The sequence below is a fragment of the Mytilus edulis genome, chromosome 2, assembly GCF_963676685.1.
Source record: "Mytilus edulis chromosome 2, xbMytEdul2.2, whole genome shotgun sequence".
Lineage (NCBI taxonomy): Eukaryota > Metazoa > Mollusca > Bivalvia > Mytilida > Mytilidae > Mytilus > Mytilus edulis.
This window is the reverse complement of record NC_092345.1, coordinates 71,209,188-71,230,592: the sequence shown is the minus strand read 5'-3', so window position 1 is coordinate 71,230,592 and position 21,405 is coordinate 71,209,188. Positions and strand designations below refer to the sequence as shown.

General features: G+C 32.1%; 1 protein-coding gene across 1 annotated transcript; it reads right to left on the bottom strand.

The window, feature by feature from the left end:
• Positions 1-50: 50 nt before the first annotated feature.
• LOC139512833 (uncharacterized) lies at positions 51-20,223 on the bottom strand. The gene is made up of 7 exons (XM_071300766.1): positions 19,819-20,223; positions 5,729-5,971; positions 5,018-5,377; positions 4,284-4,439; positions 3,633-3,713; positions 2,437-2,509; positions 51-685 (listed from the first exon to the last, which is right to left on the bottom strand). Exons 1-7 carry the CDS (start codon positions 19,877-19,879, stop codon positions 88-90), a joined length of 1,572 nt encoding a protein of 523 aa, XP_071156867.1. The 5' UTR covers positions 19,880-20,223; the 3' UTR covers positions 51-87.
• Positions 20,224-21,405: the final 1,182 nt, after the last annotated feature.

The following is a 21,405-nucleotide window of genomic DNA, read 5'->3' as shown; positions in this document are numbered from 1 at the left end:
AATTTGTATTGATAGAATTTGCTAAAATGAAGACTAAAAACTCAACCATATAACTATTCGGAGATATCACAAGTTTTATTAATAGAATCACACATGTGCTGATTCAATATAATCATATTGTTCGTTACCAAACAAACTGTCCTCTGAATCGGATTGTTCACTGCATGTCATGTGGGATTTTCTGTGTTCATCAAAATGTGAGAAAGGTCCATCAAATGAAGATTTCCTTGATTTGCCACTGTAATTTGAACACTGACTTCGGCGTATTTTAGTATCAGGCTTGATTAATTTTGCCTGATCATTTCGAGGTAATGGGCCATTATGCCATACAGTATCAGCTATTTCACAATAACCACCTCGTTCATTGTCTTTTAGTTCAGAATAAACATTCTCCACTGTATCATGAAGTTTAGGTTTATCCATACTATATGCATTTATATTTGACCTATATGGTAGAGTGTCGTCCACTTCTGCATAAGCAGACGACTCAAAACTCTGTTCATAACAACTTTCATCAATCTCGTCTGCAACAATACCGTATCCGTCCATTAAAGAAGGAGAATTTGAAAGTTGTTGATGTTGTGGCTGAACTGGTGGAAGAGGGCGGTTGAAGGGTGACGGGAATGTTGACGGTATGGAAGAATGGTCGATAACTGGTCCGTTTGCTTTAAGATGTCTTTGTCGTCTGAAAAACATAAAATTGAATTTTATCTTCAGTTAGGATATTAAGTATTGTATTTGCAGGTCTTTAGCTACCATTTTTGTTTTGAGTATGACTTTAACATAATTTTATACCGTTGGTATACCTGAAAAGTAAAATAACAAAAATACCGAAGTCTTACAAAATTCAATATAAAGTCTGTCATCAAATGTCAAAATCAAAAGCTCAAACACATCAAACGAATGGATTACTAAAGGCAATAGTAGTATACCGCTGTTCTAAATTCATAAATCGATTGAGAAAAAAACAAATCCGGGTTACAAACTAAAACTGAGGGAAACACATCAATTATAAGAGGAGAACTACAACACAACAGAAACACAACATTAAAATGTAACACACACAGAAACGAACTATAATATAACAATGACCATTTTACTGACTTGGTACTGGACATTTTAAGAAAAAAAATGGTGGCTGGAACCTGGTTTCGTGGCATGCCAAACCTCCCGCTTTTATTGCAATGTTACATATAACATTAAAATGACAACATTACATGACAGGACTACAATACAAATAAATGGGAGAACATAAAGGACAGAGAAGCACACGAATAAGTATAGCTAACAAAAGGTATCAGGTTTAAAATTTAATACGCCAGACGCACGTTTTCTACACACAAGACTGAGAAGTGACGCTCAGATAAAAGTTCGAAAGCCAAAACAAGTACAAAGTTGAAGAGCATTGAGCAAAAGTTCTAAAAAGTTATGCCTAGTACGGCTAGTGTTTTCTGCCTGGAATAAGAACATCCTTATTATTTAGAATAATTCATACTTTTGCAAACAGTGAATAAAATTACTATATAATAGATATACATGATAAAACCGAAGTGGTGACTATCTACAGAATAAAAACGGATACATAAAACAACCTAAACCAGCACATATAAAAATACACAGCCAAGTTAGCCAAATCGATAAACACACAAAGTGACGTCCCAATTAGACTTTCTAAACATTTCCCAAAAATAGGATGGAATTCAAGGTTAGGTTTGTAATACTGATATAACAACTGTAATATTCCTCACTTGGTTCAGCCATTCCTTATGTAGAAAATGGTGGATTTAACCTGGTTTTATATCTATCTAAGCTCTCACTTAAATGACAGTCGGTATTTGAATTATATAAATTACACAAAGTAACAGGTTATTATCGTGTAAATTTGGCCGCTGACTCACATACGTCGTCACATATAAAAGATCTTCGGACTTGTATTGAGTTTGTGTGTTTTCATATTATCAATGTCTAGAAAAAAGTTTGCAATGCTATAAAATAAAATGTATTACCTCAGTTTTAGTTTGTAACCCGAATTTGTTTTTCTCGATAGATTTATGAATTTCAAACAGCGGTATACTGCTGTTGCCATTATTCGTCGGCTATTTTCTAAATTGCGGCAAAAATACATAAACATTAAAATAGTTTCTGACAGAGCGAGATTTATTATAAAGTACCGTTGCAAAATGATACCATAAATTGATTGTGGGAACAAAATAGTATTATCTTTCTACTTATATTTTTATAATATCTGTTAGCTTTCATTTTCAGAATATATGAATAATTTTGCGTTTCACAAACACAAACATATGAAAGCGGGAACTTCGCTTACATGTGCATCATTTGGTCACTGGTGAAGTGTTGTTAGCTTTGGCAACTACTCCACATTTCATAATTGTATTATCATGCTGACTTGTCAATGGCCTGGTTAGAATTGCTTACCTTATACAAACAACGACCACAATTATAAGAGCTTGGACACTCAGGAATGCAATGGCTATGGCAACGTAGAATACTGAAAAACAAATATGATATTTATTGACTTGTTTGTTGATGTTACATCAAATTAAAATACATACCATTTAACAATGATAAATGTGTCAATACATTTATCAAGACTTTGTTCTCTCAAATAAACATTTGCAGTGAGGGATTCAAAGGGGGCGTAATAAGCGTACCTTGGTTGGAAAATATAGCATTCTATAAAATTTTCTATTTTCCAACTTTGCTAATGAGGCTTTCTTTGTAATATGTTTGCTATTTTCGAATTCATTTAAAAAAATCGGAAAAGTTTTTGAACTATTTTGTTTACCTCATGTTGTCGATATATTTGAACTATAAACAACTGTGATACAAGTAGGTGGCCTAGCTAGCTTTAGTTTAAATTTAGTCTTAGATGCATGATTTCTTGTATTATAGTTGTCAATGGATTTGAAATGGCTGTAAGTAACAATGAGTACTCTCACATCTGTACGTTTTGTCTTTTTGTTGTTGGGATGTACAAATACCTGGCCACATTCACTCTGTTTTTTGTTAGATGTATTTATATTTATCTATCTGATGATGTAGGCCTTTTCATCTGTTCGTTCTTATGTTGTACTGTTACACCACTGTCCTTGTTTTACATTTGTGATTTCGGGGCCTTTTTATGGACTTCTTTATTTTGAATTTGTTATATTTTTTTCAAAAGTGTTGAAAACTACTGTCTCCACACAACAATAAACACAAGTGCTCAGGTTTTGGATACTAAAATTTCATTTGATAGCATGTATAATCAAATCTAAAAAACAAATTCACTATGAACCAGGATCCGTTTTTTTTTTAGACGCAATGCAATGGTGGTTAATATTAGGGGAATATTATCTTTTGTTTACAATTAACAACACCCATAAGATGGCTGGTTTATTCCTGTTTGTTATGTCATTTAGCCATTCCATTTAGTGATTTCATTTAAATTTTAATACTTGAAATAAGAGAAGTTCCTAATCGATTAGGAATGCTGGATCAATGGTACTTGGTGAAAGTGTTTAATTCTATTGGCCATGTAATCAAATTTTAGAGTACAAAATCGCATGTTGGTTGTACAAATATATTCTTTATATTATTGGCTTTTGCTTTAGGTAAACATATTTACTTACTCATTCTCTCTGCTGTATTAAATTGTTCTGATTCTTTTCTTTCAATCGTTTCTACAGCTGTTTCATTATCAGTTCGCACAGCTGAATTAAAATAATATCGTTTGCAATTAGTGAAGTATAAAAACACACTGGTCTTTTTGTGCATAAATGTTGCGTTGTCACTCATAGATTATGTTTTTGTCCATGCATATTTTGTGGAATGTTGAATGTGAATAGTGGAGTTGAACATCTGCTAGCTATACTGTTGTCTTTTACGGGATACCATTGGTTTAAAGTACTGTCTATAAAACTATGCATGTATCTGACTAATACATGGGTCTCGGAAAATATAAAATAGAAGATAGACTTTATTCAATGTCCAGATGAAAATTCATAGGACTCCTAAGTTGTTGAAAAAATACTGAAAATATTTTATAAAATGAAAAAGGTCAACAATTACCGGCTTCTTTCACCGATCTTTTTAATGTGTTCGTATTTTTACCGTCCGTTACTCTATTGTAAATTTTCCTCATTTACTTATATTCAACAGAATTTTGAATGACTACTTAAATGTGTGTGTATATTTTTTTTTATTTTGAATCCTAAGCAGGTAAGTATAGACTTTATTAGTTAAATTTAAATGCACAATGAAAATCTAATGTCTTAACTCACTTGAATTTATGAAGCTAATCTTTCTTGTGATAAGGATCGGAGGTATATCAGGTTGCATCACTAATGCATGTTGTGATTCCTGCTCCAGTCTCGTACCGTCAGGACATGAATACATTGCTTTATATTCTACATTGATGTTCCGTGCCAAAGGTATTACTGAAAGAAATAATCTAAAGGATTGAATATTTACATAATCTTCGAACCATTACTTATACTCTTATTTGTTGCATCTATATAAGAAACATCATCATACAAGCATTTATATGAACATACAGCACTTTAGTTTTCGTGTAATTCCGTCCTGTATATATATAGAAAAAAAAAATTCTATGAAAAAAAATGATATTGTCGTTCGGAGTATGCGTCATGTCAAAAGTATTTAGGTATTATATTTAAAACTCGAAAGACCCCAGCTATGAAAAATATTTACACGTAGAGATAATCTAATTAAAATATGTACTGTACGTGAATGAGAGATAAAAATGATATAGAATGCTGAACCCGACCCAAAGCTGTCTCCTTCGCCAAAAGGCAAATTATAATAATTTTGTACGGAAAGAAGCCGGGTATATACTTGGAAAATTCAATCTTACCGTAGTGATTTATGGCAATTATGATTGCACTCTAGATCTCCTCTTTAATACACGACCTACACAATATAGTATGTGGCGAAATATACTTTTTACTTTTTCAAATTGATACTTTTTACTTTTTCTTATTGATATTAGTATTACCTTCATATGATATCCAGAATCTCAAGCCTGAAATACCATTGGTTACCAGATCGATGTCTACGTCACCACATGCCTGGTAAACATTGGTGTGACCTTTCATTTCATACACCAGTCCTGGTGGAATGTCATTGTTGGGGCAGTTACGGGTTGTTCTGATTTGTAATCCACTATCTCTGTCCACACTGGGTCTCTCCAAATCATGAAGTCTGAGGATAGCGAAATGTTTGTCTGGAACAACAACCATCCAGGAACAGGACAGGGTTACTATATTTGGGTATCTAGGACTAAAGATGAAGCCTTTGCTTTGGGTCAATACTTTGATGCCACTCGTACAGGTTTTTGCTGGTTCGGAATTTGGCACTATCGATACAAAATTCATTTGATTAAATTACTTATTTTTCTAAGTTAACAAGTTAAATACTAACAAAAATGGGTGTAGGGAATGCAAATACGAACATGTGAGACATTGCTTTTAAGTTATGTTACTTAAAAGTCATTTAAATCAAAGCATAATGTCCGATAAATATCATTCAAAATGTATTTGGCGAAATTAAGTATAAATCAATCCCATAATTTGAAATGAACTGTGTAAAGATACATGTAAGTCTGCAATAAGAAGATTGATATTTTATACATATTTTGTAGATTTGTCATAAAGCATACTGCTGTCATCACAGTATATATAATGTATATGATTATTATGACACTTACGATCGTTACACGTGTATGTAACACGCAGGTTTTGAATCCTTGGATCTTGACATATTTGATGTACATCACATTTAGTAGTTTTGCCAGTACATATTCGTCTCAGACTTTTGAGCGCCCATTCATCCTCTGTTGTGTCTATCTGTGTAACATTTTCTATCAATATTCGTCCTGTGTTACATTCTATATAATCACTGTCTCTGTATTGCCTTCTACATATCTTCACACCACACAATGTACAACTCACTGAAATAAAACATAAATGCATCGTTTAACCTTTTAATATAAATTAATAAGATGCCATAGAAATTGCTATAGCCGAAAATGCATGAAGTAAAAGATATTAATAACTTGAACAGAAAAATGAAATTATAATGTATTACATCAAATTCTTAAGTCTGGTTAGACAGCACTATCTATGGAGCACTGTGTGGGTAAGACGTTTTGAAGTTGAAATTTAAATAAAAGATAAAGATATGCCTTTTTTGTCATTTTTTTTTTTTAATTTGAATATCGTTTTCAGAATGAATTCATAACTGATTTGTGTATTTTCAAATGATTATTGATTTCAAAATGTCAACCGCAAAACTATCTAAACTGCCACCTACGAATTGTTGAGGGATTGGGGAGACAAGTTAAACTTTTGTAATTTTTTCAAATGATAATACGATATTGAATAAAATCTGAAACGAAATGTCTGTATTTTTTAGCTAGTCCAGAATTTTTTGTTTTAATTATTCTTTGAACATTTTGTACTACGATGTTTTACTGTAATATGAAGTATTTGAAAATAAACTTTAAGGATGCTTCACATATGCTGTGCATGTAATAATCGACTAAAGAAGAAAACATTATGCGAGGTATTTGGTGTTTTGAGTTAGCTCTCTTTGAATACGCGTTTTATTGACACATTGTTCTTAATCATTTGATATGAGAACATTGTTTAAATTTTGACTATCTTCATTCATTCTAGTATTTTAGAAAGTGAATGAAAGAGAAACTTTTGTGTATGCATGTCAAAGTTAATCAGAAAGTACTTGTCTATGATGTTGTGAGAGACTTCACATCAAAGTCAGATTATAAATACTAACCATTAGTTATGCTCTATCATGCATACAGTTACCAGAGATAAGATAAAGATCCAGATGTCCACACATGAAAGCATAAATTTTGCTTATGCAAAATATGACAAAATCTTTTTTTTTTCAAAGAGCATGTTACCATGCATGCCAACCTCTCCCCCAAAAAACACACAACACCCCGTTAATATTGCCTTGCTTGAAGACATATCTGCTAAAACATTTTCTAAACTTTCAAAACTTTCAAAATGTACGCAAGAAATTTAAGTTAAATATTTCTTCAGACTGCGTTTTTTAAATCTCTATCGAATCTTAGGTCAAGCGATTTTGCCCCGAAATGAATAACTTGACGTGTTCGGACACAGTATCTGTTACTGTTACTAAATCATTGCGCCTGAGTTTTTGTTACATGATATACATGCATGTTTACCAGCAGATTATAAAAATACTTTTATATTTTCAGTAGCTGCGAGCTTTCTTTGGATCAATTTTTAGTACTGTTGTACTTGTACATGTTCTTGTGGTTTTGTTGCTTATATAATACTGGCATGAATTGTTTATATTTTCTGTAAATGAATAAATGGAAAGGCGGGTGTACCAAATGATATCAAAATATGTCGATTGGTAATTCACCAGAGGAAAAAACGGGAATGTAAATTTTAATGGCAAAGTAACAAATTAATTAGTGTTTAGATAACTACGTAGAAAACTTATTCTAGAAGATGTTTCTGTAAAACCAATTAAATGTTATTTTCAGATGTTTATACTTTGATTTCACTCCTTATCTGCCAAATAACTGATAAGAAGGAATCGTGAGATAAAAAATTAAGTACGAGATGAGCTTTGTATCCTTGGTATCTCAGATATTTATATTGTACAATATCTTGTAAATACAGATTTCTTAGGCATCTTCGCAGTATTTTGCGTCCACATTTCCTCCTAAATATAAAAAAAAGAAGATGTGGTATGATTGTCAATGAGATAACTCTCCACAAAGAGACTAAATGAAACAGAAATTAACGATTATAGGTCATCGTAATTTAAAGAATGAGGAAAAATGACAATTAAGTAAACACTCCGCATACTACAGTAAGGGTAAAATGTCATGTTCTTTTACACGTGGTGATGAAGCAATACATGGACATCCCTATTTTAGACTTTAGAACAATAGGCTAACAAAGTATGTAGACGGAATATAAAAAAAGAAGTTTGGTATGATTGCAAATGAGACAACTCTCCACAAGATACAAAATGACATAGAAATAAACCACTGTTCGGACTTCTACAATGAACAAAGCCGATACCGCATAGTCATCAATAAAAGGCCCTGAAATGACAATGTAAAACAATTCAAACGAGAAAACTCAAATCCTAATTTATGTACAAACAAGAATGTGTCCCCAGTACACGGATGCCCCATCCGCACTATCATTTTCTATGTTCAGTGGACCATGAAAATGGGGTTAAAACTCTAATTTGGAATTAAAATTAGAAAGATCATATCATACAGAACATATATACTAAGTTTCAAGTTGATTAGACTTCAACTTCATCAAAAACTACCTCGACCAAAAACTTTAACCTGAAGCGGGACAGACGGACGAACGGACGAACGGACGAACGGACGAACGAACGAACGAACAGACGGACGGACGCACAGACCAGAAAACATAATGCCCATAAATGGGGCATAAAAATGAACGAAACACAAATATGTCACGCTTAAACAAACGACAAACACTGATAGAATGAAATTCAAAACAGTGTGGCTGTGGCCATTGATTGACACATTAAATTCATCCATTGACTGAGACAATTTAGGTGAACGTTTGTAAATGTATGTAACGACCATTGCTCACTACAGGCGCGGATCCAGAGGGGGGGGGGGGGTTCCGCGGGTTGGAACCCCCCCTTTTTTTTGGACGATCAATGCATTTGAATGGGGATATGTAATTGGAACCCCCCCCTTTGTCCTGGGTTAGGACCCCCCCCTCCTTTTTAAAATGGCTGGATCCGCCCCTGCACTGTGTACTTTTAAAGACACTTAAACTATGGGGTCACCAAAGGTTCTCAACACCTTAAAGTAAAGTAATTCGAAAAAATTAATCAGAAATAACACGATGTTTTGATTTATGTCAATTATATAAATCAAAACATAAAGGTTATTCCTGATTAATTTTTCGAATTATTTTATAATTAAAGGCGTTAAGAAACCTTGGCGACCCCACAGTTTAAATGTCTATCGTAGGTACGTCGTGAACAGTGGTCGTTACAGACAAACGTTCACGTAAATTGTCCCAGTCAATGGGTGAATTTAATGTGTCAATCAATGGCCACAGCCACACTGTTTTGAATTTCATTCTATTACAAGCTCCTGATTGGGACAGGCACATATACATACAAAATGTGGCGGGGTTAAACATGTTAGCGGGATCCCAACCCTACCCCTAACATGATTCAGTGGTACAACAGTACAACATAAGAACAAACTATAAAAATCAGTTGAAAAAAGCTTAACTCATCAGATGGATACTAATATTTTACATAGTGAACGTGGCCGGATACTTGTATATCCCAACAACACAAAGACACAAAGTACAGATCTGAGAGTATGATAATAAAAATCATTCACCTAAGACGAAATTGTCAATCAGTACTCATCCAAAACACATAGAATAGAGAAGTTTGGTTTTTTGTTCCTGATTCAAATTGTATCGGCCTTTTATCGTTTACTATGCGGTATGAGGTTTTCTTGTTGTTACAGGCCGTAAGATGACCTAAAATTGTAAATTTTGTAAATTACTCTACGTCATTAAGTACCGCCCATGTGGTTAGAGCTTTGTCCTGTGCTCAACTGTTTTCAAGATAATGTATATGTTTGTCAAAGGTTTACTTAACAAAAAAAGCCGATTGACCCTATGTTTAGACTGTTGCAAAAAATTGGCTACAATACAATGAATGATACATGATAGCTTTTGATTTATAATGGTACACATGGTATAAATTTAATTCCAGTAGGGGGGATTGCACTGCAGCCAACGGGAGATTTTTTTACTGTATCCCTATAGACTTTTACATTCTTTGGCCACTGGTGGAGAGTTGTCTCATTGGCAATAACATCCAATCTTCTTATTTTTTACGTTAGAATTGAACACAACAGGACTAAACATTGCAACTTCTTATTAAAGTGGGTTGACTGTTCTGTAAAAATAATACCTTGACAGCTTGTTCTAGTAATTTATAATAACTTATCTTAATATCATAATCAATAGAGATATAGAAACAGGAAACTCTTGTCAAAAGTAATAAAAAAAGATTCCCCGAATTATTCAAATCGAATTGTTTTCTTGTTTTATTATGGGAGGGTGATTTTTGCTTTTGTTGAAGTGTTTTATGCTTTTTATATTTTTTTCTTTTTTTTCTCTCGTTTTTGTTCGAAAAAATAAATTTGTTATTACAGATACCGTAATATAAAGTATTAACAATATTGTAAGAAGTGTTAAATTCTATTTGTAAAGTGTTGACTTTGATTTAGTATAAGGGTTATACGGAAATGTATCAGGTCTTATACAATACGGACCAGATAAACAGTGTATTCTCCTTTACCATAAACACAGAAAGAGATGTACTATGATTGCTAACAGAGCCCAAAGGCAAGGATGTAAACAGATGTAGGTTACTTTAACGATGAGCAAAACCCAGACCGTAAACTTCTTGCCTCAACCGCGGTGTAATAGCATGTAGTATACTTACAAATAAAAACTTGATTCATTATATCTACACAAAAGACAAAAAAAAAGCACTTTAGATTACAATTGTTTTTTTTCCATTAATACCGCATTTACTAAAAGCTAGGTCAAAGTCAATTTCGAATACTAAATAAACAATGTTTCTCAGACTAAATTATCAATTAGTACACATCCAACGGATTTAGCCACATACATTCATATCAATATATGAACATTTTGGTATGGTCCAGTATCTTAGTTGTCTTGATTTGCTACACTTGCTACAATGGTTCTCCCATGACAGAAGCTTGACAAAAAAATCAGAAAGATGTGTTGTTATTGTAACGTCTGACTACTAGAATTTCAGATTACTTTTTAATTTATATAATCCATTTTAGTTACAAATTTGACAGTTTTAAACGGGTTAATTAAAAAGCAAAAAAAAAACACAATCTTTAAATCTTATTGCGGTTAGCTTTGAGCGTTAAACAGAGAGAATCATAACATTTACGAAATAATTTTCAAATCGATCAACAGTAACTTTTTTATATTTCCGTTTAACACCTTGATAAAGAAAAAACAACATAAAATCGACACAAAAATATGTATTGCTTACATTTTAATGAGTTATTAACAGCATGGCATCCTGGAAGTTTTTCAAACGCAATATTTCACAATAATTCGTGCACGTGTTTTACAAAACAATTTTTTGAACATCAACTGTGTTTAAGCTTATAACAAAGTCAGAGAAGAGGATTGATACGCAACAATACTTATTCAAATGCTTTGTACTCTTTGGAAACTTTATTATCATGTTATAGAGTTGCGATGATTGTTTGTATGAATTCATAAATTTTAGTGTACATAAAATACAAAGTAAAAACTGTCAGAAAATTTGACCACTTAAATTTTCTTGTAACTGTCTTCTCAATAAATATGCACCTTAAGTGCTATTGGGTTTAATTTACTTTTCATTAAAGTCTCTATATTCAGGTTAAAAAGGTTTTTTTGGTACGTTGAACCCTTAGTCTAATGATTTAACATTATCTAATACTTGAGCCTTGTAGAATAATAAGATGTGGTATGACTTCCAATGAGACAATTATACAACATGTAATAAGTAACCCTGTCGCCTCCACCCCCGCGATGTCTGAAGAGGTTTGATCTTTGTATTCGCATCGTTTAAAGTATACATAATACACAGTAAAATGAACCGTTTTACGTTTTAGTCTAATATATTGTCGTCATTGCATTGTTTCGATCTTTCTTAAGTTGTCCTCTATCCTTAGCATCCTAGTTGGTCACGTGACATGTATGTTTTTATGTATTAATTGGATGAATGAAATTTCCCACGGATTTTGTCTAAATTGGTGAAGGACGTAAATCTAATACTCTACGCTAGAAAGGGAAATACGATTGTCATTAAAACACTACAATGGCAGACAGTCATCTTAGAATTGATTGAAATATGATCTAAGATTGTTGACATATTTGCCGCCGCTCGTTAAGTGTTTTGACTACTGTTTTACTGGTAACAGCAGGGACATCTATTTAGTTAAAGTGGCTTAAGATTGCACTCTTAAGTGAAAGGGATGTGAACACAGCTACATAAACAATCTTAATTTGCTTATAAAAGAACATAAAGGATATGGTTTAATCATAATTGTGCAAGTAAGGCTTGTACAGTCTGCATAGATCTGATCAGACAATGTCTAAGGTTACACAGTTTGTCTTTAGGTACAGTCTAGAAGATACATGCATGCACTCCGATGGCTAGTCTATACATGAGCCAACAAATCGAAAAGTAAACAATTATTTTTGACAAAAAAAAGGGTGACAACTTTTTGGTCTTAGTGAAATACGTATTACATATCAATATTTGAAAGAAACGGAGATTTAATATATATGACAATGAGACAGCTACGTGTCAACACAGTAGACACACGACATATATAGAGGTTAATATACAGTTTTTAACCAAAGACAAGCCCTCGGGAAAACAGTTTTGCTTTTAATTCTTTGATTAAATTCAGAATAAACGTTAATTCTCAAAAAAAAGTCTGTTCGATTATCATATAATAATTACATTAGATGTATGCTTCATTATAATACATTATTCTGATTAGCTAACTAGGAATCTCGTGATATTCCTTAATCAATTGCATTACACAATGCAACTTTTCATTCATAATGACACGAGGTTCCACAATAAAGTGCACATGTAAATGAAATAAAAACTTGATAAAAGGCGTGTTTTCATGATCCTATAGGTAAAAATGTAATTAGGCAGCAACCATTTAATTTTCTGGGGGTGCTATGGTTTTTTTTGGAGAAAAAAAAATTTGTTTCCAGTTTTTGGAGAAAAAAATAATTTGTTTTGAATTCTGAAAAAAAAATTGTTTGTTACACCCTCAGCTGCCACTATTTGTAATGCTAAAATTGAAAGAAAAACAATTGTTTTCGACTTGTCGCGAAAAAAAGAGTTTGCACAGGGAAAAAGAAACATAGCCCCCCCCCCCCCCCCCCCACCAGAAAATCAAATGGTTGCTGCCTTATAAGTATTGAATGCTTTTTTTTTGTAACTTTATAGAGTTGTAAAAGCGTTAACTTCCCGTGCGCACATTTCCGCGCTTCATACAAATATGTACTGCGGTCAACGCTTTTACACCCCAATAAATTTACAAAAAAGAGCATTCAATTCTTAAATATAACATTTCGGGAATTTATAATTACAATATGTCTATTACAAGTCAGCAGAATATGTTTGGTTTGCTCTCTCTAATACGTCATCTATCGTCTGCAGAACTCATCACGTGTAGGGTTTTTACCACTTGTTATCTACCTGTTGATTATGAAGGATTGGTTGCGTGAAAGAGAGATGAATCTTACATCACTGATTGCATTAAAATACATTTATTTATTTAAATAAGATACAAAACTGGCAGAATATCATCGCAGAAAATTTATTTTTATTTTTTCAGGTACAAACTTGTAATTTGTATATATAGCGTAAAATAACATACAAAGTGAGTGCATCTTCGGAAGGAGTTCAGTTTACAAAAATTATTGAAGTTTGAAACACTTTGTAATCTGTAATACTACCCCTATTCTCTTCCGAGATGCTATTCTAATATTGTTCAATTTCATTTTCTTCTAAACCAAACTTGTCGTATTTAATTAAATTACACTGATTTTAAATGTCATAGTTATACAATTTTTTGTAACTATACAACTAAAATTCTGTCAGAAAAGCCAAAAACAAAACCACACCCATGCATCAAACAAATTAAAGAAAATTTATAAGCTGTTAATAAAATAATATATATCAGCTTTTGAAGAGAAAACTGAATACCGGTGAGACGATACCTGGTGATGTTTCCACTTATTGCATTGCAATTATAATGCATAGTTTCTTTGAAGTTTATAAATATTATTATCCGTTATACCACCTGTTACGAGTTTTTAATAATTGAGATTTTCGTCATAGAATTCATCATTGAGAAACTGGCAATGAATGCAATTGCTTTTCTCTTCGAACTTTGAAAGACTTGGATAAATGCCATTTGAGCCTATTATACAAAGAAGGTTTCAGATTGGAATTATAACTATGCTTTGCTTTTAACATATACATTAACATAATTATAACGAAGTCAAAGAGAGCATAGTTAGTGTTTTAATGATATATAAACAGCTTAAGGTAGTTGTGTTACAAAAACTTAAATGTCTTAAAGTGTATAAAGTGAGTGTCACTGATATGAATACCAAAGTAAGTGATTTGCATGTTACTGTAATGTCCAATACTGGACTATAAGCAAAACTTGTCAATGTTGATGTGATGCATACTCTTGAAATATGGACTAGCGAAAACTAATTAATTTGTATGCCCCACCTACGATAATAGAGGGGCATTATGTTTTCTGGCGTGTGCGTCCGTCCGTTAGTTCGTCTGTGCTACCATCTGTGCATCCGTCCGTACGTCCGTCTGTCCCGCTTCAGGTTAAAGTTTTTGGTCAAAGTAGTTTTTGATGAAGCTGAAGTCCATTCAACTTGAAATTTAGTACACTTGTTGCTTATGATATAATCTTTCTAACTTTAATGCCAAATTTGATTTTTTACCCACTTTCACAGTCCATTGAACATTGAAAATGATAGTGCAAGTGGGACATTCGTGTACTTTTGACACATTCTTGTTTTTTATATAATACCAATATTTGTGTGCTTACTAGTTTAAACATATTTTATTGTTCAAAGTGAAAAATGGATCAGACACTTGTCCTTGGAACAAACTCTATCAAGAATACTGAAGGCTAAATGTAAAAAAAAAAACAGAATAAAGTGTTTAGGAGCAGTCTGTATGGTCTAAAGTTAATTTTGGTAGAGGGGAGTTGGTTGGTACTATTACAATAGAAATATATATTAACTCTGAAATGAAATTCTAAGTAAGCCACCAGCATTTTTGCAGATTTTATCATCAAAGGCCAGCAGCCTACCCACCCATTAGTAGTTAGAACGTAAAATAACGATTCCATTTGAACAACGTGTTTCCTAATAAACCCTTCGTAAGGGATGGTGCTAAAGACCAACAGTTTAATTACACTGTAGACATACAGCGTTTTTTTCTATGGTTGTATAAATATGTGAGATTTTAAATAGAATAATTTTGGCAATGTGTAAGAGGTCAATTTTTAATGGATAATCTCCTACATTCTACCAGCATGATTTATCATTTGTTCTGTATACTAAGAATTATTAAACAATTTCTTGCGAGATATTTTGTATGAATCATATACACCTTAATATTAACCGTTCACTTACATAGTCATTTATAACACTGCCAAGGGCAAACATTAAGCCAGTTGCATGTAAATTTGATTATGCCGACTCTATAAAAACATTTCATAAAAACTAAAAAGGCATTCCAACATACAACACATGGCTGCATAGACAGTAATTATTTCATGTAATAAAAAAAACTCAGGTCAACAGGTTAATTAAGTTTCTATTTGATAAATCTGAAAAAAAGACTGTCATACGGGTATGCTGTTGAAGTTTTAGTAGATTTTTTTTCAATTACAAGCATATTGATGTGGTCATTACCAGAGGATCTTTTAGGTTTGTGTTACAGATATATCTGAGTTAAATTAGATTTTCATACTAAATTTAGAAAATTTAATGCCACAGTCAATTAAACAAAGTTCCTCTAGAGACCATATGGCGGCCTTCAACAACGAGCCAAACCAAACCATTACATATAGCAAGTTAAAAATGCACATACAAATGTAAAACTACTCAAGCCAGACAACTATCAGGCTGACTCTTTGTTAAATCTAAAAACGTAAACAAATATGACATACATGTACTGCAACAACAACCACTGAATTGCATGCATCTGACTTAGGACAGGCATATACACATAAACGGCTGGTTTAAACAATCATGTTTGCAGGACCCAATCCCGCCTAGTTTGGACATGCATGCTGTCTATGTTGCTTTGTGCTTATTCAAACATTTGATCAACAAATTGGAATGCTAAACGTAATCAGTTATCATGAAATACAAGATATTCAATTCTTATATTGACGGTTCACCATCATGGTAAATATGTTGAACAAATAGCAATAAAAACGCTCCAATTGACGTAGTCTAATACCCTCCACCTTTTCTCTGTTATTATATCCTTAAATGCGTATATTCACCTAATTTTAACTTTCCATGGCAATACGATCAGTTTCACTTGTTGAACAGTGTCTAGTTGTCGTTTCCCAGCACCTGAGAACATGAAGTTGTTTGGCAAGGTTCATTTGCCTCAGTAATTTGATTTATATTTGTATTTTATAGATTATATTTAGAACTTTCTACATTTTTCTTTTAAATTTGCCATGCTATTCATTATCAGTACTCTGTTTATCGTCGACCTGTCCCCATGTTTTGCTCTGCAAGTTTCTCTAGAACGAATGCAACTTGAGATATTTTACTTCAAAATGCTCATTTCAAATTTTATCTGACAGCAATCTGGAACTAAACGTAGTGTCAACAAGTTTTTGTAATAGGCTTCTTTATTTACGTAACATAATCTTCAATATTCTGTACTGTTTTTGAATTGACATGTAGATCTTTAATCGTTTTCTTTTAAAGCTTTGGTACACTATTGGCATCATTTCTGTATGGAATTTTCTATATAAAAAAAATGAGCGCGATAAAGGGAAATACTGTCCTGCGAATCACTTGACGTGGTCCTATATAAAAAATAGGAGATGAGACAACTTTTCACCATAGTTCATGACGTAGATGTAAGCAATAAACTCATCATAGATACCAGGATTAAATTTTTTGTCTACACACGCGCATTTCGTCTTCAAAAGACTCATCAGTGACGCTCGAATCCAAAAAAGTTAAAAAGGCCAAATAAAGTACGAAGTTGAAGAGCATTGAGGACCAAAATACCTAAATGTTTTGCCAAATACAGCTAAGGTAATCTATTCCTGCGATAGAAAAGCGTTAGAATTTCAAAAATTCTAAATTTTGTAAACAGTTAATTTATAAATATGACCATATCAATTGAATGGTAATTCATGTCAGCACAGAAGTGTGAAGTGCTGACTACTGGGCTTGTGATACCCTCGCAACCTATACCGTAAAGTCTGATATATAAACAAACGATAATTTTGAAAACTCAGTGTTTGTTTTCTAAAAAAGCGTGTTATCTTTATTTACAAGCTTTTTTCATTTTCTTTTTAAATCTTGTAGTAAATAAGGTTTAATTATCAGTTTTTAGAGTATAAATCTAAAGAAAGATTATACGATGGCGTTCATAGTTTTATAACTGCAATTTACACCTTCAAACAATGAAGCAACACGCGCTTTGGGTATAAATTATTCATACAAAATATAGTTTCCTGTCATAAATTTTGTTTATTTTAGTTACAACTTTATGTTTTACTCTTACTTGTGCACGTTATAATGTTACAAATTAATCATAACTACATGTTAGTGTAATCATGATATTTCTTATTTTTGAAATAAATGGTAATCACTTAGACTGCATGGACCACCATTCGTTTTTTTTTTTATATATACTTTTTTCTCTGTTTGGACGGTGTGTCTGGTGATATTTTAATCGAATTCTGTATGACCTTCAAGAATAAAAAGTCTGTTGCATTGTTTTATATCGGAATTCTAGCTGTTTGTTGGGATTCATGTTTGTCAAAATCTTATTTTTTTCAAATGTTATATACAGAAATACACGTATTGATGAAGGTAATACTATTATATGTTAAATTTTAGCTGTCCTTTGTAGTTACTTTATAGACAATGATTAATGGTTGTTAACTTTCAGTATTCTAACCAAATAAATTGCATAAATGTTGGTATGTTTTAATTGACATCTTGTTTGCATGCCGGATAAGTGGGCTGCTAAGATTTCCCTTTTGCTTAATGTTATTCCAGACTATAGTTGTTGGAATTGTATGGCAATATGTTCATGGCATTTTACAATAACGAGGACCCCAAAGTGAAGTTGTGCACATGCAGATGAGTTTATAATATGCGAAATGGCCATCGTTTCCATGGAAACTACAAAACTAAAATTTAAATAGAGCATCCTATAACATCTTTGTATTAGTTTATTGAACATAGTTTCGGAAATGGAAATGGATTGAAAAATTATGCCGAAACTTTGACGAAATGTGACCCATAATAATTTACCATCCCTTTTTTTTTTTAAATTTGACCAAAATTGATGTTACTTGTTATCTTACCCGGAATTCCCGGAATGTGTTAATGCGCAAACGGTCTTTGAAATATTTTAAATGGCGCCATATAAACGAATAAACAGCAAGTTTGCAAAAAAATCCAAAGCGTTTTAAAATAATTGAAACTTTACATAAATCATAATTAGCTTGTTTAAATGAAACATTTGACTTCTGATTTTTCAAAATGGCTACCGTTACCATGGAAACCATAAAAAGGGAAGACATTTTAAATTCTATAAAATTTCGAAAACATACAGAAATATTGTATTGTCTTGTACAAAATGTATACATGTGCAATAGTTGTTTTAAATCTATAAACTGGTTGCGTTTCCATCTAGTCAATTGGGGACCGGGTGACATCCGCTTTAATTCGCTTCCAATTGCTATAGGCTTTAAAATCTTATTCGTGATTCGTTAGAAATACTAAAGTATTAGTTACGACAAGGAAGCACAAAAGTGTTTCCTTTGAAAAAGTATTCTTGTTCTCTTAAACTGGCCAATGAAATTCACCTGCTTGTATTAATAGCGATTTTTTAATTATTTTAAAAAAATCAATTAAAATGCGTACTATGTAAGTTCTACGACAGACTTACGGTGACAAATATCAGTATAGTATGAGCTTTGGATAAAGGAAGAAACAATATTCAGATGAAATATTGGTGTCAAAATCCTCAGACACTACTATCAATCTAAAAATAATATGCATGTTATAAAATAATACTCTCCTAGCTAAGTCAAGTTTAATTTAGTGTGCATGTTTATATATATAATAGATATATGTAAATGTAAATATCAATTGTGTCTGTAACTATGACATGCACAGTAATTTTATGAGAATAACCTTCATTCACACTTTAGATGAGAGCATAAGTAGACTTTGTCGCCCTGATAATATGGAGAATCATTTCTCATTATGAACAATATAAATATAAGTAGTAGATTCTATTATAAGTAGAATCTACACATTCAAGAAGTGTATCAGAAAGCAAGAAATGATATGTAATTAGATTTCAAATAACTCATTGTAGTATTATTGCTTAAGTTATTCAAATAATTTATGAATAAAACATTATTGAAAAATGTGATTCAGATTTTTAGTACAACTTTATTGTGTAGATCGATTATCCCTAAGTCTGCATCACATTCCATTGATTACATTGTTAAGATATATTGATAACATATTTTATGACTAATCATTGGTCACCACTATTTATTTATATGTTTTTGATCCGATATGCCTCTAAAATATAATTTTCCTTGAAACCATTTCAATTCTTTACTTAAAAGCTGATGTGCAGTATAAGAAGTCATGCAATTGAAAGTTCGCTCTGTTAATACATGTATGTTGTGGACATATTTCACAAATATCATGTCAGTTTCTTAAATAAGTTGTAAATATTTATGTAGTTATTCATTCATTCATTCATTTTTTGACTTTTCTTCATATATTTTTACTATTGTATGTATACAATTTTGTAAATATAAACTTTCACCAACTCTGGTACCAAAAGGACAGAAATAAATATATTACTTACCAAAAGTGATAATTCCACTCATTAGAAATGAAAACAAAAACATTTTTATAAAATAAGCCATTTTCTTCAGTACATGTATCTTAGATATATTGTTATACACTTTCAATCCTTCGAACGATATAAATATTTACTGAGAATTTAGCAGACGACTAAACGGATCACGTGGGTAGTGAGTCACATGATCAATACATGAATAACTACCTTTAGACAATTAATTAATAGTTGTTGTGAATGGGGAATATTATGGTGTGGTCACTGTGCAGGAATTTGATTCCGTTTTGCATACTTGTGGTTCTAAGTGCTGAAGAGGCTAATTATTTGAGTTTCCTGGTTAATAATGCAGTCAGAAAACGATAAGATCTAAACATGATGCAGATGAAGTTCAACATGATAGTTTGCATGTTTGAAGTATTTGTATTTTGGAGACTTATAACTTGTTACATTTTATTTTTAGGTGTCTGGATTAGTTATTTCATTTTAGATACATTTCGACACTTTGTAAGATACAATGTTTACTTTGTCCTAAATTAGTGAAATGGAATACGTGCGACGAAAAATTTACTTTGATCAAGCAAAACAAATTATCAAAACATGAATTATCAATTGCTTTCAAATATATCAAGACTAATACTTCGTGAAACAGTTAAAACTCAAAATACCAAGATAAAATATAATGTTTTAATTATATTTATTACATTAATTGGATGTAAGTCGAGCCTTTAACAACACAACATCTGTTGGCAAAAAGGCAATATTCGGAGACAAATTCTAACGGTAGTTAAACTTTATAACAATTATAGTAGTGAACACATTCTTTCTTTATACAGACACAAAACACACATTTTAGTTTATAGAAAATCCTAAAGACTTGCGAAGCACCATATTCATATATAAATATATAAATGGTGCTTGCACAAAACAATACAGAGTTTCATTTAATAGTTTAAAGTGTATATTAAAAGTATAAAAATAGCTAAGGTATTAGAAACTTATAAAACCTTTGAATAGACTTATTAAGAAGGGATATAATTACGATACTGTTGTCAAGTCATTAAAGATTGCATATTTTGGCGTTAATATTGAGTCACTGATAAGGTCTTTGCATCGGAACTAAACACATTTATTCTAAAAACAGTTGTTGGCATGACACGGGTTATGTTCTTCTCATATATGTTATGATGGTATGATACTAAACCCCTAACGGGAAGGATTGTGCCTGATGTTCATATGATGAAATCATAATCTTTCAGTCAGTTTAGTTGAAGTCTGGAGCTGGCATGTCAGTTAACTGCTAGTAGTCTGTTGTTATTTATGTATTATTGTCATTTTGTTTATTTTCTTTGGTGACATCTTCTGACATCAGACTCGGATTTCTCTTGAACTGAATTTTAATGTGCGTATTGTTATGCGTTTACTTTACTACATTGGTTAGAGGTATAGGGGGAGGGTTGAGATCTCACAAACATGTTTAACCCCGCCGCATTTTTGCGCCTGTCCCAAGTCAGGAGCCTCTGGCCTTTGTTAGTCTTGTATTATTTTAATTTTAGTTTCTTGTGTACAATTTGAAAATTAGCATGGCGTTCATTA